The 19,954-nt window shown below is 36.3% G+C and overlaps 2 protein-coding genes across 3 annotated transcripts in view; both read right to left on the bottom strand.

Moving 5' to 3' along the window:
- LOC137392830 (probable Na(+)/H(+) antiporter nhx-9) overlaps positions 1–2,137 on the bottom strand; it is a 38,128-nt gene extending 35,991 nt beyond the window's left edge. For both annotated transcript variants that reach the window (XM_068079160.1, XM_068079162.1), the window contains exon 1: positions 2,025–2,137. The gene's annotated coding sequence lies outside the window, so the exon portion shown is untranslated. The remainder of the gene's footprint in view (positions 1–2,024) is intronic.
- A 1,249-nt stretch (positions 2,138–3,386) lies between these two features.
- Positions 3,387–15,625, bottom strand: LOC137394063 (neuronal acetylcholine receptor subunit alpha-10-like). The gene is made up of 9 exons (XM_068080782.1): positions 15,610–15,625; positions 14,931–15,053; positions 12,963–13,099; positions 12,002–12,046; positions 10,890–10,996; positions 8,768–8,911; positions 5,831–5,962; positions 5,097–5,365; positions 3,387–4,030 (listed from the first exon to the last, which is right to left on the bottom strand). Exons 1-9 carry the CDS (start codon positions 15,623–15,625, stop codon positions 3,387–3,389), a joined length of 1,617 nt encoding a protein of 538 aa, XP_067936883.1.
- Between the last annotated feature and the right edge of the window lie 4,329 nt (positions 15,626–19,954).

Here is a 19,954-nt window from a genome sequence, read left to right as displayed (position 1 = left end):
TGGCCCAAAATCACGTTTTAGGGGGGTTTTCAGACCATAGGGCACTGCCAGTGAATTTGCTCCTTTAGGGAGAGTTTCCACAGCCAAGCCAGTAAAAGGGCTCATGCTCATTAAGGTTTAATTCAGCCAAAGTAATATCAAGAAATTGCACCAAAATTTCAGTCTTCATTTTAATGCAGATTGCATTAAAATCTGCGGGCTTGCTGACGGGAACGTAAGGGAAAGAGAGAGTCGGCACTGCATCATCTTAGCAACCCTTTAGCAGTATACTCAGAATGAATGATATGATATTTCTTTCATTGATATTCATTATTTTTTCCTTTGTAAATGGAAATGATGATCTGATGGTTGATGTTTGGAATCAGTTTTATTAACCCTTTTGCAAGCATAGCGACAATTTGTCATCTTGCGATACTGACGCTAGTGGGCAGACTATTATGTCGCCACACCGACGGTTTTTATAAATTGATTTATGGTTAGCTAATTGCCGTTTTTAGTTTAATTTTTTTCCAACAGTAAACTACAATATATTGGTCTATTTTAGCAACAAAAAATAAGCCGTTTGCAAAAAAGATCGTTTTTGCAATATTAGACAAACGAAAAATCCGAAATAAAAACATATTTAAATAAAATTGGGTATTTTGTTTGTAGTCTTTTCTGCTTTATTAATGCATGAATCATAATGGATGTTTAGCGGGGCGTGGAACCTGGGCGCCCTCTAGGGAACTCCCAGTGTTTACGGGGTGTATTTCCAATTGACCAACCAAGTGATTGGGGGCACAATATCCAAAATCAAATTGACCAACAACGTGATTGGGGGTACAATATCCAAGTCTGGGCCTATCCAGGTGGGTGTTTCTTTCAGAGTATCAGCCCTGGGTGTCCGTGACGGATTTACTGTCAACGCAGTAGTAGCCTAATCATAGAGGTAGTAATAATAAGGGAAGTATTGGTGCATTTTGACTTGAGTCGTGTTGCTTATTGAAAATGGAGAATCGTTCAATTCAATTCTTATTAGTAGGAAACTCCGAGTCAATTCAATCCATTTGTGAGTTGAGCCATAAGGCTTACTTGAGCAAGCATGTTTACCCGAGTGCCCGTCTCTGAATGTGGAGTTAGTGCCCTATAACCATGATGTTATATCTTACCATTGCATTTGAAAATGTTTAAAGCTCTACCATAACTTTTGCAAATAGTATTTATGCAAAAAATTGCATAATATTTGAGTTGCAAATATCTAGTAAGATTGGATAAGGGCATGACTTGAGAATGCTTTTTTAAACAAAATAGGACTTTCCTACATGTCACATTCTAAAATTCCATAACATGATAGAAATTTGATTCAAATTTTAATTCATTTTCTCAATGATTTCCAATAGTTTGCTAGTAATTTGAGAATGCGACATTAAATTTTAACGATTTACTGCCTTTTGGCATAATGAAGTACTAATATCACTTGGCACACAGAAAATCACTGAGTCTCAACTTAGATCTCCAAAATATAATATTTAATTATATATTGTTTCGCCTGGTCCATAAACATTTTCAGAATAAAGTGCTTCGACGCATCATAAACCTATACGCTATATGTTACGGAAAACTTGCAAGGAAAGACATCCGATGCATATTTAAATTATACATGTATGTGCAAGTGTTCAAAACAGTTTAGTTTGGTCCCCTTGTAAATGCGTTGTAAGAAACTGATTAGCACCCCTTTTAACTTGGAAGTGGCATGTAGCAAGTGTATTTTCAGGATACCGTGGTTATAACATTAGTCGAAATTGTTAGTTATAGTGCAACTGCCGTTGTGCGGTGAACCTTCAAACCAGAATTTCACAACCTCAACCAATCTATGTTCATAGTAATAATGAAATAAAGGCCTTTGCAACGTGTGAGACCAATCAATCCTATACTTTTTGAGCAGTGAATTTTATTTTGCCTACTTTACAGCGGTGTTACAGAAGAAATAAATATTCACAATAACTGTGCGTAGCATACGTTGTGTATAATCTTATTTTACTCACTTCAGTTGTTGCTATAAAGTTTGAATTAATGCAGCCTCTTGTTTGTCCTTCAACATGGCTTGAGTAAATATTCTGTTAGATATGTAGCCAATCTCGCACGCCCGACTGTCCGCTTACAGCTGATAGATGTTTTAGTCCTAGATAGTTCATGACGACGCCGTTCGGTTACGGATACCTTAGCGCCAGTATGATACTAGCTTCGATCTGATAGTCCGAACGCGTAATACTTTGCATTTCATCCACTCCGTTGCGCTCATCTATAAAGCGCTTATCACGACATCAATGAATACTTGACACCATTGTAAACCGCCATATCTATTTAAATTGTAACAGAGAAAAGACAACTCAAATTTAATTGTTCTCAACTTCCTTATAAATGACAATAGGCTGTTATGCCTTATGAGCCATCAAACAAACTGAAAAGTTAACTATTAATAAAATATGAATGCACTAATTGATCTTGTTTACTTTCCCAAAGTTAATGCATATCATTTTGGCTTAATGGAAACAGGCTGCAAAGGAATGTTTTTTTTTTCTAGCATTCAGCTGATATTCAGCGTAACCAGTTGGCAGCAAAAGGTTTCGAAATGTAGAGGTACCTATCGTACACATTCATTCATCTTCTGACAATATACAAATCATTCTTAATGACTCTAAAAAAGCTTTTTATTTTCCTGCACACCAGTCCTTTGCCCACTTAATTATACACCACCATAGCCGAAACCTACAGTGCGTTGGCTAGCAAGACATCACTATCTCAATGATTGTACATTAAATACAATGATATATCTTACATGTCACCAATGTGAAAATATGATTAGTAATTGAATAAATGCTAATAACACATCGCACCAATTTTTTTGATGAATTATCACAAAAAGCTAACGGCCGGTATGCTGCAGCTGAAATAGTGAGCCTAATTTTATTAAGCCTACACGAGTGTAATAAGATGGATGGTTGCTTGTTGATGGTCCTAAGTACACAAGACTTTTTTCAGACATAAGATGATATGATAACAAGTCTTTATATTCTCTTTTAAGATCTAAGGCTATTGTGATAATAGTAAGTTTGCAAGCTTGCAGTTACATAACGGGTTAATGATGTGCTATAAATATAGCCAAGAGAACAGAGAGATGTAGCTAGATCCGCTTATACAGTAACACAATAATAGCAATTCTCTGTATTATATCCAGTATGCTAGCTTAGAATTAGCAGTTTATAGATAAACAATTTGATTTGATAACCAACTCATAATAGCTTGTCAACCAAAGTTTCAAGGAGATGAAAATCAACACCCATATTTAGGAGAAGACAGAAGTCATTCAACAAATCACATCAGAAGTATTTTAAGTTCGTAAGAGTTTAGTTAAGGTGCGGCAGATCTGTTAAGTTTGTCGAAGTGAAAGCCTCCGTTTTCTGGTGAGCTCTTAAAATTAGTGTAGTGATAACCAACATGGTCGCAATAAAGACGACAAAAAAGAATCTATCATAGACCCTGGCCACAGCTTTCCACTCAGCAATCCTGAATTCTCTTATTGTGGACTTGGTGCACCGATTTTCATACAAACTCAGAGCTGATTTTATCTGTTCAAGATGTCGGTCGATAGATGACAAAACTTTGCCAGACTCAGTACTGTCCTGAGGTTTGTTGTCCGTGCAGCATTGGTAACAAGCCTTACATTCACAACTAACTTCCTCTCCATGTGATAACTCATAGTCAATTGGGTAGCTGCCTTTTACCAGCTTGAGTTGGGCTAAGGAGTTCCTGGAACACAGTCTCGGAGACCAAATGTTTGGATTGTTCTCTTGTATGTCCAAAATGTGATTGTCTGTGCCATATACATCTCTCAGTTCCTTCAGGTAGACGATGGTAGCAACGAAATCAAAGGTGAACCTTCGGAGTTTATAGGGCACAGGTATTTCCCCCCTGTGGTGTATTTGGCTTATCAATATGGCGCAGACTATTGATGAGGCCATCACTCCGATTATGGCTGATATGTACACACCTAAAACATGAGTGGCGGCAAACATGATAGAAAAGAATAGGATAATGAGAAGCATTATTCTATTCCTAAATAAAAAAAATGCTGATCATTATCAGCATTTTTTTTGCAAAGTGTAGATAACAATACACAACAAGATGCACTGGGCTGCACACTGTTATTGTTTGTAACATTCTTCCTTCGCATGTGGTGGACATACACAGAGAGGCACAAACCTTTTTTCATTAAAACGATAGTTTGAATTCCTTTTCAACAACTGGTGTATTTGGACATCAATTAAATCTACACTTTATTATAACGCCTTCTAGACTTTTCAGTTTGTTACAGCCAATCTGCCTATCTACTCAATAATGGCAACTACTTAGTGCAATGTGTTATCACTGTCTATTGCTATCACGCTTTTCTTGATGTTTCTTTTATATCTACACACCATCTCTCTGCGAGATTTCAAACAATTGTTGTTAGTATTTTGAGGTAACGTTAAATGCATGAGTAGTTGTAAACTTCTTCCAAATTATTGATCTAAATAAGGGAAGACAACTTTTATCGCTGACGACTCCTAAAAACTCTGATTGCTGTATTCAGTAATCAAAGCTTTCGCGAGAGGACTTCAACTCTCATAAAAGATTTTTTTATACCATGGTCCGCGAAATTAGGCATGACCGCTATGCCAGAACCAAAGTTCCCCATCTTCTTCTCAATAAACAAAGAGCATGACTGCTCATGCAATGGCTATACACTGTTGCTAGATGCTAGGTAGCAGAAATGAATTGGAGTTATCTGCTAACTAAAAGATGTAAGTTTATACATAAAAAAAGCTGAGCTAAAGAGGGAAATAGAGTTAAAGCTATAAGTCTGTGGATCTTTGAGATGTGCTCACAAATGGTAAGAGTCTATCACAGTTGCATTAGAACTTGTACTGAGTAATATTAACATTTAATATTTTGCCCATAAATAAAAGGTAATAAAATAAGCCTTCATTTCTTTGTACACATATTTGAACAATGGCAAGGAGCTAGTTATTCAGCTTGTAAACTTATCATCATATAGATGATGTCACAAGACTTACTTATAATGGGAATAGAGTCTGATCTCTTCGGGATGCTTTCAGCCACAATGAGCTGAAAGACTGTGAAACTGAGAAGTATCGTGATACCGAGAGAAATCTTCTCTCCCGAGTCTGGAGGTATGCGAAAGGTGAAGGTCGCAAGCAAAGAGAGTATAATGCACGGCGTTATGATGTTCACTATATAATAGAGGCTCTCTCTTTCTATCCAGATATAGAAATACAAAGATGGATACGAGACATTGCCACAACATTGATAAACAACCTCGACCCTGCAACAAAAAGATCGATCTGAAAAATGAGTGCCCTTTACTATCACTATTAAATAATAAGTCACAGCTTTACAGTTTGTTGTTACAGTGACAAACATACAATTGTAGCTGAACATAAATATGATCTCTAACAAGTGACCACAAAAACCGAGGCATGTGCAAAGGTACTCTTCATGCATGCAAGGCTAGAAATAGTTCGGTGAAAGGTAGTAGTTTATTTTCACGGAGATGACTCCTGCTTCAGTTTTTCACCAGAATTAGCATATCTATGTCTAGTTGCTTATGCTGCATTTTTTACCCAAATAGGCAGAACTATACACAATAACGGGCAAGGTTAGTACTCCAAGGCGAGAGGCGACGACTTCAAATCGTAACTAAGATCTAAAATAAGAGCATGATTATTTGTGACAATTTAATTATTGTAGGAACACGGTCTACTATTAGTGTGTATGTCATCCTTCTTACCTACTGACATAAGTTTTAGATATTTTCCATTCGGCACTAGGGTTATAGCTGCTCAGTGCAATCTCATCAGAAGATGTGACCAAATCCATTTCAGCAATATTATAGGCCCAATTAGACAAGTGGATGTAGCACCTGCAAAGTGTGGATGATAAATGTGCCAACACTCTATATATAAATACAATACTGATGTCTGTTGGGAATAGAGAGTGTAATCAGGAATTAATAAAAACAATGACAAGAAGTGATAATTCATGATTTATGTTTTGGTTCTAGAAGCCTCTTTAAGCTATCTTTTTTCTTGTTTTAGTGTAGGATAACCCTTCCTCAGCTCTTAGATGTGCTCAGGTAAAGTGAAAAGTGCTCAATGGCTCATTAAATTTCAGATGACATTATTTTGCATAATAAAAAGTCAACACGAAGCAACTCTTTTCAACCAGCCAGCAGCAAGTGATTTAGAGTGGCTGATTTAGAATTAAATGAATGCTGCCATGGAGACAGGCAGTTAAAGGTTGACTTGCAACAAAATTCACATTACAGTTATTTGATATCAACAGATTCACCATGTCTTACTCTGTTGTGTTGTAGGTAAAAATACCGTATGTGGAAATGTGATTACAAGCTCTTAAAAGCTCAAAAACGATGAGGTTAGGATTTGGGTAGAGTGTGGGCAGAATGTAGCTAAGGTATGGGTAGGAAGAGGATATGGTGTGGGTAGGGTGTGGGTAAGATATAGTGTGGATAGAGGGAGAGTACAGCGTTAGTTTTTTAGTCATGCTCATATTTAGAATAACGTTTTAGATCTGACTGTGGACCAGATCTCTCATATAGATGTATCTGAGCCACTCGTTAAAAACTTCAATTAGTTGCAGAAAGGTTTAATTATCCATAAAAGTTTTTATTCCCGCAAAGAAAATAAAATACAGCAGGTTTAATTAACTAATCAAATTATATTTCTAAAATGCAGTCAGTAAAAACCAACATCAATAGAGAATAGTAACGACTGGAGACCACTGGACTTTTGCCTAGTTGCTTGCGTAATACAAGTAGCATCTCAGGTTGAAAAGTTACTAGGAACATCACTAAAACCACTAGTTGTGTACAACTAAAACATTACATATATATTATTTAAGCATGAGCTCTTATGCTGACTAAAATCAGTTTAATTAATGTGTTAATTATTGCAGTTACTATCCACCAAATATGGAACTATTTGCCAAATACGGAACTATTTACCAAATACGGAACTAATTACCTTATACAGCAATGCTAAACAAAGATTTTTGAAACGCTAAATCTAAGGCTAATTACATGTAAAAGCTGCTCAACAACTTCCTTACTTTTTGTAAATGCTACGACTGGCAACGATAAAACAAGTCAAGACAGGATTTTGAAATAAAATCTAAACGAGTTAATTCTGAGTAAACTACTCTTGAAGACTGATGAAACACCTGTAGTCAGAACTGGCTGTAAATACCTCATAAATTGAGAGTTCTAACGAGTGACTTTAGTATGAAACTATGGTCTTGCTTGTCAAATTGTTTTGTATTTGGTCAACATAGACAGCTGACTTACACCTAAGTTTTTCAAAGAATTGGAAAACATTGCTGTGGTTATACACCGTTACATGTAAGTCTGTAAAATATGGCTGTAAGTAAAATAGTAACTGCCAACGAGAGGATTAGAAAGAGGTGTAAGCTCATGCAGCTTATCTACATGTAAATAAGTGTTTTTAATTATGTATAACTATTATAATCGCTATACTGTATCAGATACTTGCTATATAAATGAAATATACAAACAAGTTGTAAGAATTTCAGTGATGCATTTAGATCATTACGATTTAGACTACTCATAAAAAGAAAGGCTGTCAGTGAGTTATCGCTATTGACCTCTTATTGTATCGGATAGCAAAACAAATGAAATCAACATCATTTTTCACTGTCCCAAAGCCGCTTATTTACACAAATTATACATTTTTATTTAGTCGTAGCCAATTTACATGCTAATTAAAGAAGGGATAACAGCTTGAAGGAATATTTTTATCTGCTTTCTGTTTGTAGCGGTATGTGTAACTGTATATGTAACTGTATATGTAGCTGTATATGTAGCTGTATATGTAGCTGTGTATGCAGTTGTATATGTAGCTGTATATGTAGCTGTATATGTAGCTGTATATGTAGCTGTATATGTAGCTGTATATGTAGTTGTATATGTAGCTATACATGTAGCTGTATATGTAGTTGTATATGTAGCTGTATATGTAGCTGTATATGTAGCTGTGTATGTAGTTGTATATGTAGCTGTATATGTAGCTGTATATGTAGCTGTGTATGTAGTTGTATATGTAGCTGTATATGTAACTGTATATGTAGTTGTATATGTAGTTTTATATGTAGCTGTTTATGTAGTTGTATATGTAGCTGTTTATGTAGCTGTATAAGTTGCTGTATATGTAACTGTATAAGTAGTTGTATATGTAACTGTATATGTAACTGTATATGTAGCTGTATATGTAGCTGTATATGTAGCTGTATATGTAGTTGTATATGTAGCTATACATGTAGCTGTATATGTAGTTGTATATGTAGCTGTATATGTAGCTGTATATGTAGCTGTAGATGTAGTTGTATATGTAATTGTATATGTAGCTGTATATGTAGTTGTATATGTAGCTGTGTATATGTAGCTGTAAATGTAGCTGTATATGTAGCTGTATATGTAGCTGTATATGTAGCTGTATATGTAGCTGTATATGTAGCTGTATATGCTTGATTCATCAGGTTTTTACACTACCAACTATTTAGCTCACATTTGCATTAATATTTCTTTTGTGTCCATGGACTACATACTGAAAGTTTTATAACAGAAGCAAAACATTGAGTAGAATTATGAACCACTCTTTTTCTTCTTGAATTCGCCCTGATTTAGAAAACCTACCTTTGTCCATCAAATGGAAAATTGCTGATGTCGATTCCACAGAATGTTTGGTAGGTGCCTCCTGGAACCCATAAAATTGAACCGTCACTATACACGACACATCTAAACTCATTCTTTATCAGAGAAGCGTGGTAAATGGATGGACTAAAATACAGATATAGAAGTGATACAAAAGGACTAAGCAAGTGAAGCCTGTCCTATACTTTTGAAATGCTGGCAGTAGATACTCATATAGTCTAATAAACAGCAATTTAAGAGAGAGAGAGAGAGAGAGAGAGAGAGAGAGAGAGAGAGAGAGAGGAGAGAGAGGAGTGAGAGGAGAGAGAGGAGAGAGAGGAGAGAGAGGAGAGAGAGGAGAGAGAGGAGAGAGAGGAGAGAGAGGAGAGAGAGGAGAGAGAGGAGAGAGAGGAGAGAGAGGAGAGAGGGAGAAAGAAAAAGAGAGAGAGGGAGAAAAAGAGAAAAAGAGGGAGTGAGAGGGAGAGAGATTGAAAGAGAAGGACAGAGGGAGAACGAGGGAGAGAGGGAGATAGAGAAAGAGGGAGAGAGAGAGGCAGAAAGAGGGAGAGAGAGAGAGGAATAGAGAGGGAGAGAGAGAGGGAGAGAGAGAGGGAGAACGAGAGAGAGGGAGAGAGAGAGAGGGAGAGAGAGAGGGAGAACGAAAGAGAGGGAGAGAGAGGGAGAGGGAGAACGAGAGAGAGGGAGAGAGAGGGAGAGAGAGAGGGAGAACGAGGGAGAACGAGGGAGAGAGGGAGAGAGATAGAGAAAGAGGGAGAGAGAGAGGCAGAAAGAGGGAGAGAGAGAGGAATAGAGAGGGAGAGAGAGAGGGAGAACGAGAGAGAGGGAGAACGAGAGAGAGGGAGAACGAGAGAGAGGGAGAGAGAGAGGGAGAACGAGAGAGAGGGAGAGAGAGGGAGAGAGAGAGAGAGGGAGAACGAGGGAGAACGAGGGAGAGGGAGAGAGAGGGAGTGAAAGCACAAGTACATGTATGTTACAAATGACAAATACCTCATGGAAGAATTGTCTATATTTATGATAAACTAGTAGAAAGCCCAGCATTGCTCGGGTAATAAAAAGTCTTTAAACAGAAAATTGATTTTTATTTTAATGTATAACAACAATTACCATTTTCACATTTCAACTTCAAATAATGAGAAAAGTGTTCTGTGCAGTTCAAATAATTTGAGAGACAAATAAAGCAACTGCAAAGTTGTTTAAAAACCAGAATTTCACATTTAAACAACTGTAAAGTTGTTTAAATGTGAAATAATTCTGTCTGTTTAATTAAATAAAGTCTGTTTTGCTACAATTTTTACAATAAAAAATGATTTGATTCTGATATAATTATTACAAACTGAGAAAACAAACTAAACATAAATATGTTGAATTAATGTAATGTACATAGAAGTGTGTGTGTATAAAGAAGGTGAATGTTCTATCCGAAGCTATTCATCATAACTTTGAATACGACGATACTGGTGCCCCTTGATACTGGGTGTCTCAAAAATGAGATATCGGACTGTTTTTGTCTGATACTTTGTCTGACCGACTGAAGATAGAATGTAGATGCAATTCCTACTTGAGATAATACAACAAGTGAACGTGCAAATATTTTAATTTAATTTGTTTGTAGCGATAGCCATAAAGATGAACTGGAAAATGAAGTTGGTAACCGAACATTTGAAATTGAAATGTCACATTTGAAAATTACATTTGAAAGTTCTAAATTTTCAAACGAGATGTCAAATTTTACCCAAAAAATAACGAATTTTGAAACAGCTTTTAAAAGATTTTAAAAAGAAATACGAATGCAAAAGGTAATATTAATTAATAATGAAAAGTGCAACCCCATTTAGCATGTAACCTGCAATCAATATATCGTAGATAATTCAGATGGGACAGATAAGAGCGGCTTAGCCTTGTGGTTAGGTGCGCGTGTTAACAAACTTGCGAGTGCAATTGATGCAAGTTCAGATCTAGTGCAGCGCAGGTTTTTTGTTGCTGCTAGATTTTTATTGCTATGACTCAACACGCATATGAAAACAAAAGACCTTCAAAAGCCAAACAAACTCTAAGATTTATATATATATATAGTTTACGGTGTATGTGCAAAGGGGTAAGTTACCTGTTTAGAAATCCAATATCTGGGAGCCAGAGATCTTTTGAAGGAATAACTGTACTGCTTCTGTTATACTTAGTTGCATTCCATTTAAGTCTATCATCAACCCACTCCTAGAAACAATGGATTATAAAATTAACATACTTCACCTGGTGTGTTGAACCTATAGAATCTATGAAAGTGAATAATTATACTATCTGATAAACAATGCATGGTCACTCCACTCACAGCTCTACTATCTACTAATCATATAGAAGCAGCAGGTGAGCCGAGTGGTTAGTGGATGAGACCAATGACTAATGACATGGAAACTCATCAGGTAAGAAGGAGGTGAAAGAGGTACCTGCTTTAAATTGGCTCAAAAACTGCTTACTAGCGTTATCTGGACTGATCTATGCTGATAGCCTGAGGTGTGGCATCTAGCTATGCATGCTTGCTAGCCTGCAGGTATGTAGTCTGTGTAGTTCATAGTCTATACTATGTTCATAGTCTGAGGTTTGTACTCTGCACTATCCTTAACTCATAGACAGAGCTAGGTAGTCTAACAATACTATATTCATAATCTGAGGTTTGTATAGTTTGCATGATACAGTTATTTGGGCCTGAGGTGTGTACAGCCTGCACGATACAGTGACCATAGCCGGAGGTTTATATAGTCTGGACAATACAGAGGTCATAGCCTGAAGATTGTATAGTCCGTATGACCCAACATTCATAGCCTGAAGTAGGTAGTCAGCTCTATACTTTACTGTGTTTTTAGCATAAGGTTTGGCGTCTGTTAAGTTTAGAGAATGTTAATCACAGTCATGACTGTTATAATATATAATATATAATGCATAATATGTAATATATAATATGTAATATATAATAATTAGTATATAATAAATAATATATAATAAATAATATATAATATATAATACATATAGAGTTGGGTGTAGCGTTGCTCTTTTAACTTTAATCTCTTCTTGTCATTCAATATTCTCTTACTACTAAACATAATATGTCCTTGACATTAACAACAACTCATAACTTGATCAATTCAATGACAAGCAGTATATTGTATTCTGGTAAGTATGACTTTAAGTTAAACTCAGTGGTATGATTAGATCAGTTCTTACCACTTGAAACCAGCCAGAAGATGTTAGCATCTGCTTCTTTTCATCCTGTGAGAAACAAGACCAAGTCTTAAACTTAGAATATTGGAGACTATAGACTGCAAGACTATAATCTATAGACTACAATCTATAGACTACAAGACTATAATCTATAGACTACAAGACTCAATCTATAGACTACAAGACTATAATCTATAGACTACAAGACTACAATCTATAGACTACAATACTATAATCTATAGACTACAAGACTATAATCTATAGACTACAAGACTATAATCTATAGACTACAAGACTACTATAATCTATAAACTACAAGACTATAATCTATAGACTACAAGACTATAGTCTATAGAATACAAGATTATAGGAAGTGTTTAGATGTCTATAGATGTGTATAAGCCTCGCAGATGCTGAACAAAAGTAGATAAAAATTCAGTAGCGAAGCTTGAGCAGTGTGCAGTCAGATTGACACAGTTGGGCATCTGAGTGACCTGATTAATAAAGTATGAAAATTACAAGAGATTTGTTGATGCAACTATAATTGATTACTATAACTTTTTTATGTCTTGTTAACATTCCGATATTTACCAACTTGTTAACATTCTGATAATTACAAGCGTTTTAACATTCTGACAGTTACAAATTTGTTAAAATTGTGATCATTACAAATGTGTTAACCTTCTGGTAATTAAAAATTTGTTAACATTATGATAATTACAAATGTGCTAACATTCTGATAATGAAAAATTTGTCAACAATCGGATACCTGCAAATATGTCAACATTCTGATAATTAAAAATGTGTTAACATTCTGATTTGTTTGGTTTTGGTATGTTTGATGACAAGTTCACTACCAGTCATGAGTAGAGTCGATTAAAAACTATTGTTAAATGGAGAATGCTTGAAAGAAAGATTTTGTGCTATTAATAATACCATTAGTCAAGATTGCGCACTGACTCACCAGGTAGTGTAGCTGAACTAAGGTGAAATCTACTCTGACCACAATTGGTTGGTCATCCACCCTAGGAATGACTCTGTTGTCATATCCTCTTAGTATATCCTTCAGCAGTACTGTGTCTATATTACTTCTGTAAGAACCTGGACAATTGACACTGCTTTAGAATGTTTACTATAATAAGACCTTTGTACATCCCTCTGAAACCGGTGTTCAGAAAAAATATTGCATCATGATTTTTCATGCAATCATAATCTTCAAGTGGGGTAGCTGAAGCTTGAAGCACGAAGCGTGCTAGAGTAACTATTTTGGCATTAATGGTTGACTTGCAACAAAATTCACATTACAGTTATTTGGTATCATAAGATTCACCATGTTTTACTCTGCTGTGTTGTAGGTGCAAAATATATGGGAATGTGATTACAAGCTCTTCAAAGCTAAAAAACAAACAGTTAATCGCAGCCACACGAGACCGCAGTAGTTTAGATTCGCTTTCCAAAACGGCTCAAATGGGACGTAGTTGTTACAGGATGGTTTCTGTTTACACTTTCATGCAATCTCATTCGTCGAAATATTTTCACAAATATACTTCACGCATTTAATAAAACCATGTCTATTGTTCTTACGCGTCTATTTTATCGTCATTGTAATGCTGTCACTTTTAGCACTGATATTTTATAACTTACCGTAAAAAATCGTTAAACTTTTTAACCTTAGCTCGAAGGAGTACATATCATTGTCTGACAATCATGACGAGCCTGTTAGTTACCTGTGATAATCGAAAAGTGCTGCAAAAACTATTTTCGAAGTATTGGGTCACATGATCAGATTACAACTTGACGATTAGTCCAAGCCGAAACAAAACTGTAAAGTAGCGAGCATCTATATTTGATACGGGGTCTTCGGTAAAACCCGAAGTGTTTGTTATAAACTAGTGCTACAATAAGTTTTATATTGAGCTTTTTATTGGCCTTTCAATTCACGTGAGAACATTACGTGACAGGATGATAACCAAACTGTAATGAATATGTCAGATAAATAAAGAGATTCCAATCTACGGCGGCTTTTCGTTTTTGAACTTTTAAGAGCTTGTAATCTCTTTTCCACGTATTTGGCATCTACAACACAACAGAGTAGGACATGGTCAATCTTTTGATACGAAATAACTGTAATGTGAATTTTATTGCAAGTTAACCTTTAAAGATTGGCAGGTGCCTAAGTACTGTATGTTCACAACAGGGTTCAGTTATTGTCCAGCAAGTACAACAAAGTTGTAAAACTCTATTGCAAGAGAAATAAATCTATGTACAAATAAAAACCATGTTTTATTATTTTATATTTTAAGCCAGGATCTTCAAAGTATCTGTAGAGACACAAATTGAGAAACTAGAAGAGGAAGAAGATAAGCAAGAGGAAATGCAAGCCCAGATAAAACCAGAAATGGAAGAGGAAGCCAGAAGATTTCAAGAACTGATCAGAGAACCTGACAGCAACCCTTTAAAGTCTAGCAACCAATATGATTGAGAACACTAACAAGTAGCAATAACTCAACAGCTGCAACAGAATACTGATCTTCAATCACCAACATTTGCTACCAATCCAATGGTACAAAAGTGGGAGATGAGTCCAGTGCATCGGTCCCAATATGCACAAACTACAAAAGAACAAATTGATGCCAGCAATATGAGCAGATCTACACGTGATCCTGAGCTTGATGTCATGCATGAGTTCTGTGCATTTATTAAGGAAGAAGCTAGAATAACAGCACTTCCAATTTCACAGTCCAATTTTGCATAACAAAAACAAAACAACATAAACTGCAATTAATCTGCTTTTACAGTCCCACAAAGCCTGCCGGGCAACAGACAGGACTACCATTCTAGAAAGGCAAGTGCCACAACCACTTATAGCACACTAACTGTAAAACCTTGCTTGAAATTTATCCTTAATAATCACAGCACAGTTAACTGCTACTGTTCAAGGTAGACTTTCCAGTGTGGAGAAAGGTGAATTTGTTAGGAAAAACGGTATTTGCTTCTGCTGTTTTGACAAAGGGCATTGATGCAAAGGCTGTGCTGTCATATTGCAGTGTTTGATCTGCAAAAAAGGACATGCAACAGGAAATCATGAGAACAACTTCAAACCTACCATCAGCAGACTCTCAGAGAACTACTGAGTCTCATCCTGCTAAGACTGACAGGAGTCAAAATTTTTGCAAAGAACAGTTAACCCTACTGCACTGTAAACAGAAACACCAGCTAAAACCAACCCCACACAGACTAATTGAAAGAGCTGCAAAGCAACTAGAATAGGAAATACTCTAACGAGCACAGCTATACCCACCTACAAATTGGTAGGAAACAAAAGAGAGCTGCTAGTATATGCACTGTTAGACAAAATGTCTGATTCATGTTAAACATGGAAAATTTACAAGTAGACCTGAGTGAGAAAGAGCATGGAATAACGATACAAACAATGAATGGTGCAAAGACCTGGAGCGTTATGAAAACATAGTGTTAAAAAGGATATATGAATAATAACCAAGCAGAGATCAGTGCCTACAAATGAGAAATATTTTGTAACAGAATTCAACTTCCTTCATTTGAAAAGGCTAGATGAGTGCCACATCTTAAAGATATAACAAACAAGATACCTAAACTGTTGGACATACCCACAAGATTACTAATTGGAATGAATCACCCAAAGATAATTCAACCAATCGAGAGCAAACCAGCACCTCCCAGTGCAAAAGGTGAACCATTTGGCATCCCGACACTGTTTGGGTGGACCATGAGTAGTGGCACTGATCTGAACATAAAGAACAGAACTATATTCAAAACTCACATCGACTTACTGAAGATTCTAGAGCAAGATTTCAGAGACATTGACCAAGAGGAAAATTATCAGTCTCAAGAAGATGGCAAATTTCGGGATCTAATAAACTCTTCCACCAAACAGAATGCTGACGGAAACTATGTCCTACCTCTGTCTATGAAAGAACGAGTTCACCTACCCAACAACTTTCACCAAGCAGAAAAACGTCTACAAGGCCTTGTCAAAAGGTTCAGAAGGAATGTAGAATACTGCCAAGAATACGCCAAATTTATCACAGATTTGATACAGGCCGGGCAATGCGAAAGAAGTGACATCAATATCGGCAGAAGGCAAGGTCTGGTATCTCCCCCACTTCGGTGATTGACATAAACAAAAGAAAAATTTTGTGTTGTATTTGATGTAAGTGCAAAGTACCAAATCACCTCACTAAATGACTGGCTACTCGCAGGGCCCGAACATATAAATTCCTTTCCAGGCATACTGTTAAGGTTTTGTGAAGAGCCAATATCTATAATATGTGACACAAAAAAATGTTCCACAATTTTTTAGTCGAGCCTCAACAAAAAAGACTATTTGTGTTTTTTATGAACGATCTGCAACATATCAAAGAGTTCTGAATGAATGACCAAATCTTTGGACCAAAATCTTTTCCAGGCATTGCCATTTTTAGTTTACAAAAGGTAGCAATAGAGTGTGGCCACATTTCGAGTAGTGCAGCTAGTTTTCTGTGCGATGATTTTCATATAGGTGACAAAGTGACTAGTGCAGCTTGAATTTAAGAAGCTAAAGATTCAATAAAGTTAGCGACTGAAATCTGTGGAAAAGCAAACATCCAACTTCATAAATTTTTGCCCAATGACTACGAAGTACTTGCAGCTATATCTCGAACAGAATTGGGCAAAAGCACAAAGAGCCTTGACCTCTTCACGAAACTGCTTCCAGTCAATAAAACCTTAGGAATGAAATCTTGAAGCAAACATTTTCCAATTTACGCTTCTTGGCGATCTCAATGAACGAAGTATGATAAAGAGAAGCATGCTATCTACTGTTGTACAGATTTACGACTCTATGGGATTAGCCTCTCCTGTGATAATGAGAGGAAAACAAATCCTACAAAAGGTAGGATTTGTTTGGATATATTGTGGGATCAGCTGTTGTTTCCAGAATACCAGCCTAAATGAAAAATATGGCTCCATGACTTGAAAGACCTCACCAAAATACAAATTCAGCGTTGCATAAAACCCTGTAGTAAAATCAAGTCCATAGAGCTGCACCACTATGAAGGATATCGAGCTTGCTCATATATTAGGTACATAAAAACTTACAACCAGGTAGAAAGTCACTTATTGATGTCGAAAGCTTGAGTAACCCTAATTAGAAAGTCTATAACAATACCAAGACTTTAGCTGCTTGGTGCAGTTGTCGAAGTGAGATTAGCAAAGACTATCAAAAGAGCTGAAGCTTGAGGTAAGCAGAGAAATGTATTGGACTGATTCGAGCATTAAATTGGGCTACATATTCAACAAAGCAAAGCGATTCCATATATTTGTGGCAAACAGAGTAGCAGAAATAAAGCAAGCTACTGAAACAGATCAATAAAAATATGTGAAGACGGAACACAACCCAGCTGACATGGTGTCTCGTGGATGTAGAGCAACTGACTTGCAGACAGGCAAATAGCTAAAAAGACCAGCATTCCTCACCCAAGCTGATATATCACTATACACAGAAACAACCATGCAAACACCATCATCCAGTCAGAAGACTTTGAGATTAGAAAGATCCCTACGTATGCAACCTCAACATCAAATAACTCAGTCTTAATATTTAGTAGATTTGGCGACTGGAGAAGGTTAGTAAAAAGCGTTACTTTTCTGAGAGCATGTGCAAAGCAAAAGCGTGAACATCTAGAGAAGAAGACCTGGCACTTACAAGTTAACAAGTATTTACAAGTAGAGAATATAAGTTCATCATAAAGAAATCACAATAAACAGCTTATCCAGAACGGTGTCAGGATTCATCATTAAAGAGCCTCAAACCTGAGCTTGACAAAAAAGGCATAGTTCATGTTGGTGGGAGGGTTGAAGCATCTAGCTTAAGCTACTCACAGAAACATCCCATTATTGTGTCGAAACATGATCATATCAATAAGCTTATTGTTAGACATTATTATGAGAAAGTGTCACATCTAGGCCTGAAGAGAACATTAGGAGCAATAAGAGAGAATGGCATCTGGCTTATTAGTGAAATTTCTGTAGTTAAAAGTGTACTAAGAATCTGTGTGTCTTCTCGACGCATGAAAAAACAACCAGAAAATCAAATGATAGGCCATCTTCCAGAAGAAAGACTTGAAAAAACTGTGCCTTTCACCAATATAGGATTAGACATATTTGAACCATTTTATGTTAAAGAAAAAGGTGTGAAGTGGAAAGATGGGGGTTGATGAACACGTGCCTGTATTCACGTGCCGTACACATAGAGACTCTTGAAGATATTACGACAGATTATCTAATTCTGGCACTGGGATCCTTCATGGCACTTAGGAGAGCTATTAACATAATAGTGTGTGACAATAGAACCAACCTAATTGGAATGAAAAATGAATTTTTTAAGCAGCTACTCATGAGTGAACCTAAGGTAAAAGCGTACCTTCTAGATAACTTAATCACATTTAAGTTCAACTCCCCTGACGCAAGTCATTAGGGAGGAGTTACAGAACGAATGATAAAATCGGTCAAAGCAGTAATAACTAGTATAAGTCAAAAGTATAAGTACAGGATGAATACAAAAACATAACGAATAGCATTTCATGAAGTATCAAGCATTATCAACAACGGACCCCTAATCGGCACCTCCATTTGGATCCAAATGAAAACGTGATATCGCCAAACCAATCCCTTCCTGGCAAATCAAAGCCTTTACTAACACGCAAGGCAAGTTTGTATTAGAAGATATTTACTGCACCGAGAGATAGAAAGCTTCTCAAGTAATTTCGGAAGAGTCCCGGAAAGCATGGCAAACGAATATATGACTACAATAACCACTCAACAAAATGGGCAGACGTACAAAGAAATATTAAGGTTGGTGATGTCATCCTGCTCATGGACAACAATGCAACTAGGAATGGTTGGCAGATGGACGAGCATCAGAGACCCTTTTTGGAAAATATGGGTCGGTAAGAAATGTATAGATAAAAATGGAATACCACTTCAATCGCCCACGTGTTTGCAAAGACCAATCCAAAAGATTATATGTTTATTCGATGATTAGAAGAAAGAGTCACAAGACATCTATTGTTCAAACATTTAACACTACATACTCGATTTTTTTATTTTAATATTCATGTCACAACATTTATACTTTGTTACGTCAATTATAACATCTACTTGTACATGCAAAAAATATACTAATCAGTGATTGGATGATTACAATTTATACTAACTCAAACTTGCAAGTTAAAGACAACATAAATATTTAAATCAATACTAAAATAGCGCCTGTAATGGTGAGTTGTGAATTCTTCAAATCTAGGTGGGAAAGTAATGGAATAGGATTCTCACACACTCACATGCCCATTAACTAAGCATCAGTCAAACAAGACGCAGTGATATTATGTGAACATAGCAGATCTCTTTGTTCGCTGTTGCTGGGCTGTTACCACGAATTTGGCCAGGCCTGTGATCCTTTGGCTGGGCTTTCCACTCATGACAGCATTGATCAACCAATAGCAATATAATGATTTTGTTTCAATTAGTACCATTTTGCTTGTGCGCAGCTCACCTGGTCACAACTTGTGAGCATCTATTAACAATCATCAACACAGAACTCTAAAGTCAGCTGAAATAACTACCTATTGTTATTACCACAGAGACTAACTACAGAGAGTGAACAGGTTTCACTGTACAGTTTTAAACAAACTGTCAAACAACTCAGGTTTAAGGTAGATGAGTGAAGGAGACAACTGATGTTATTGGAGCAATGAAGTGATTGTCCAGGGCTACCAGATAATGCCAGTTGTCTCCTTCACTCATCTACCTTAAACCTGAGTTTGGCGGTTTGTTTAAAACTGTACACTGGTCATATAATAAAATAACAAAGATAAGTATTTTCAAATAAATTTTATACAAAAATATAATTTAAGCTTTTGCATTCAATTTCTTAAG

Source organism: Watersipora subatra, chromosome 4 (genome assembly GCF_963576615.1).
Source record: "Watersipora subatra chromosome 4, tzWatSuba1.1, whole genome shotgun sequence".
Lineage (NCBI taxonomy): Eukaryota > Metazoa > Bryozoa > Gymnolaemata > Cheilostomatida > Watersiporidae > Watersipora > Watersipora subatra.
This window is presented reverse-complemented; position numbering and strand designations above follow the sequence as displayed.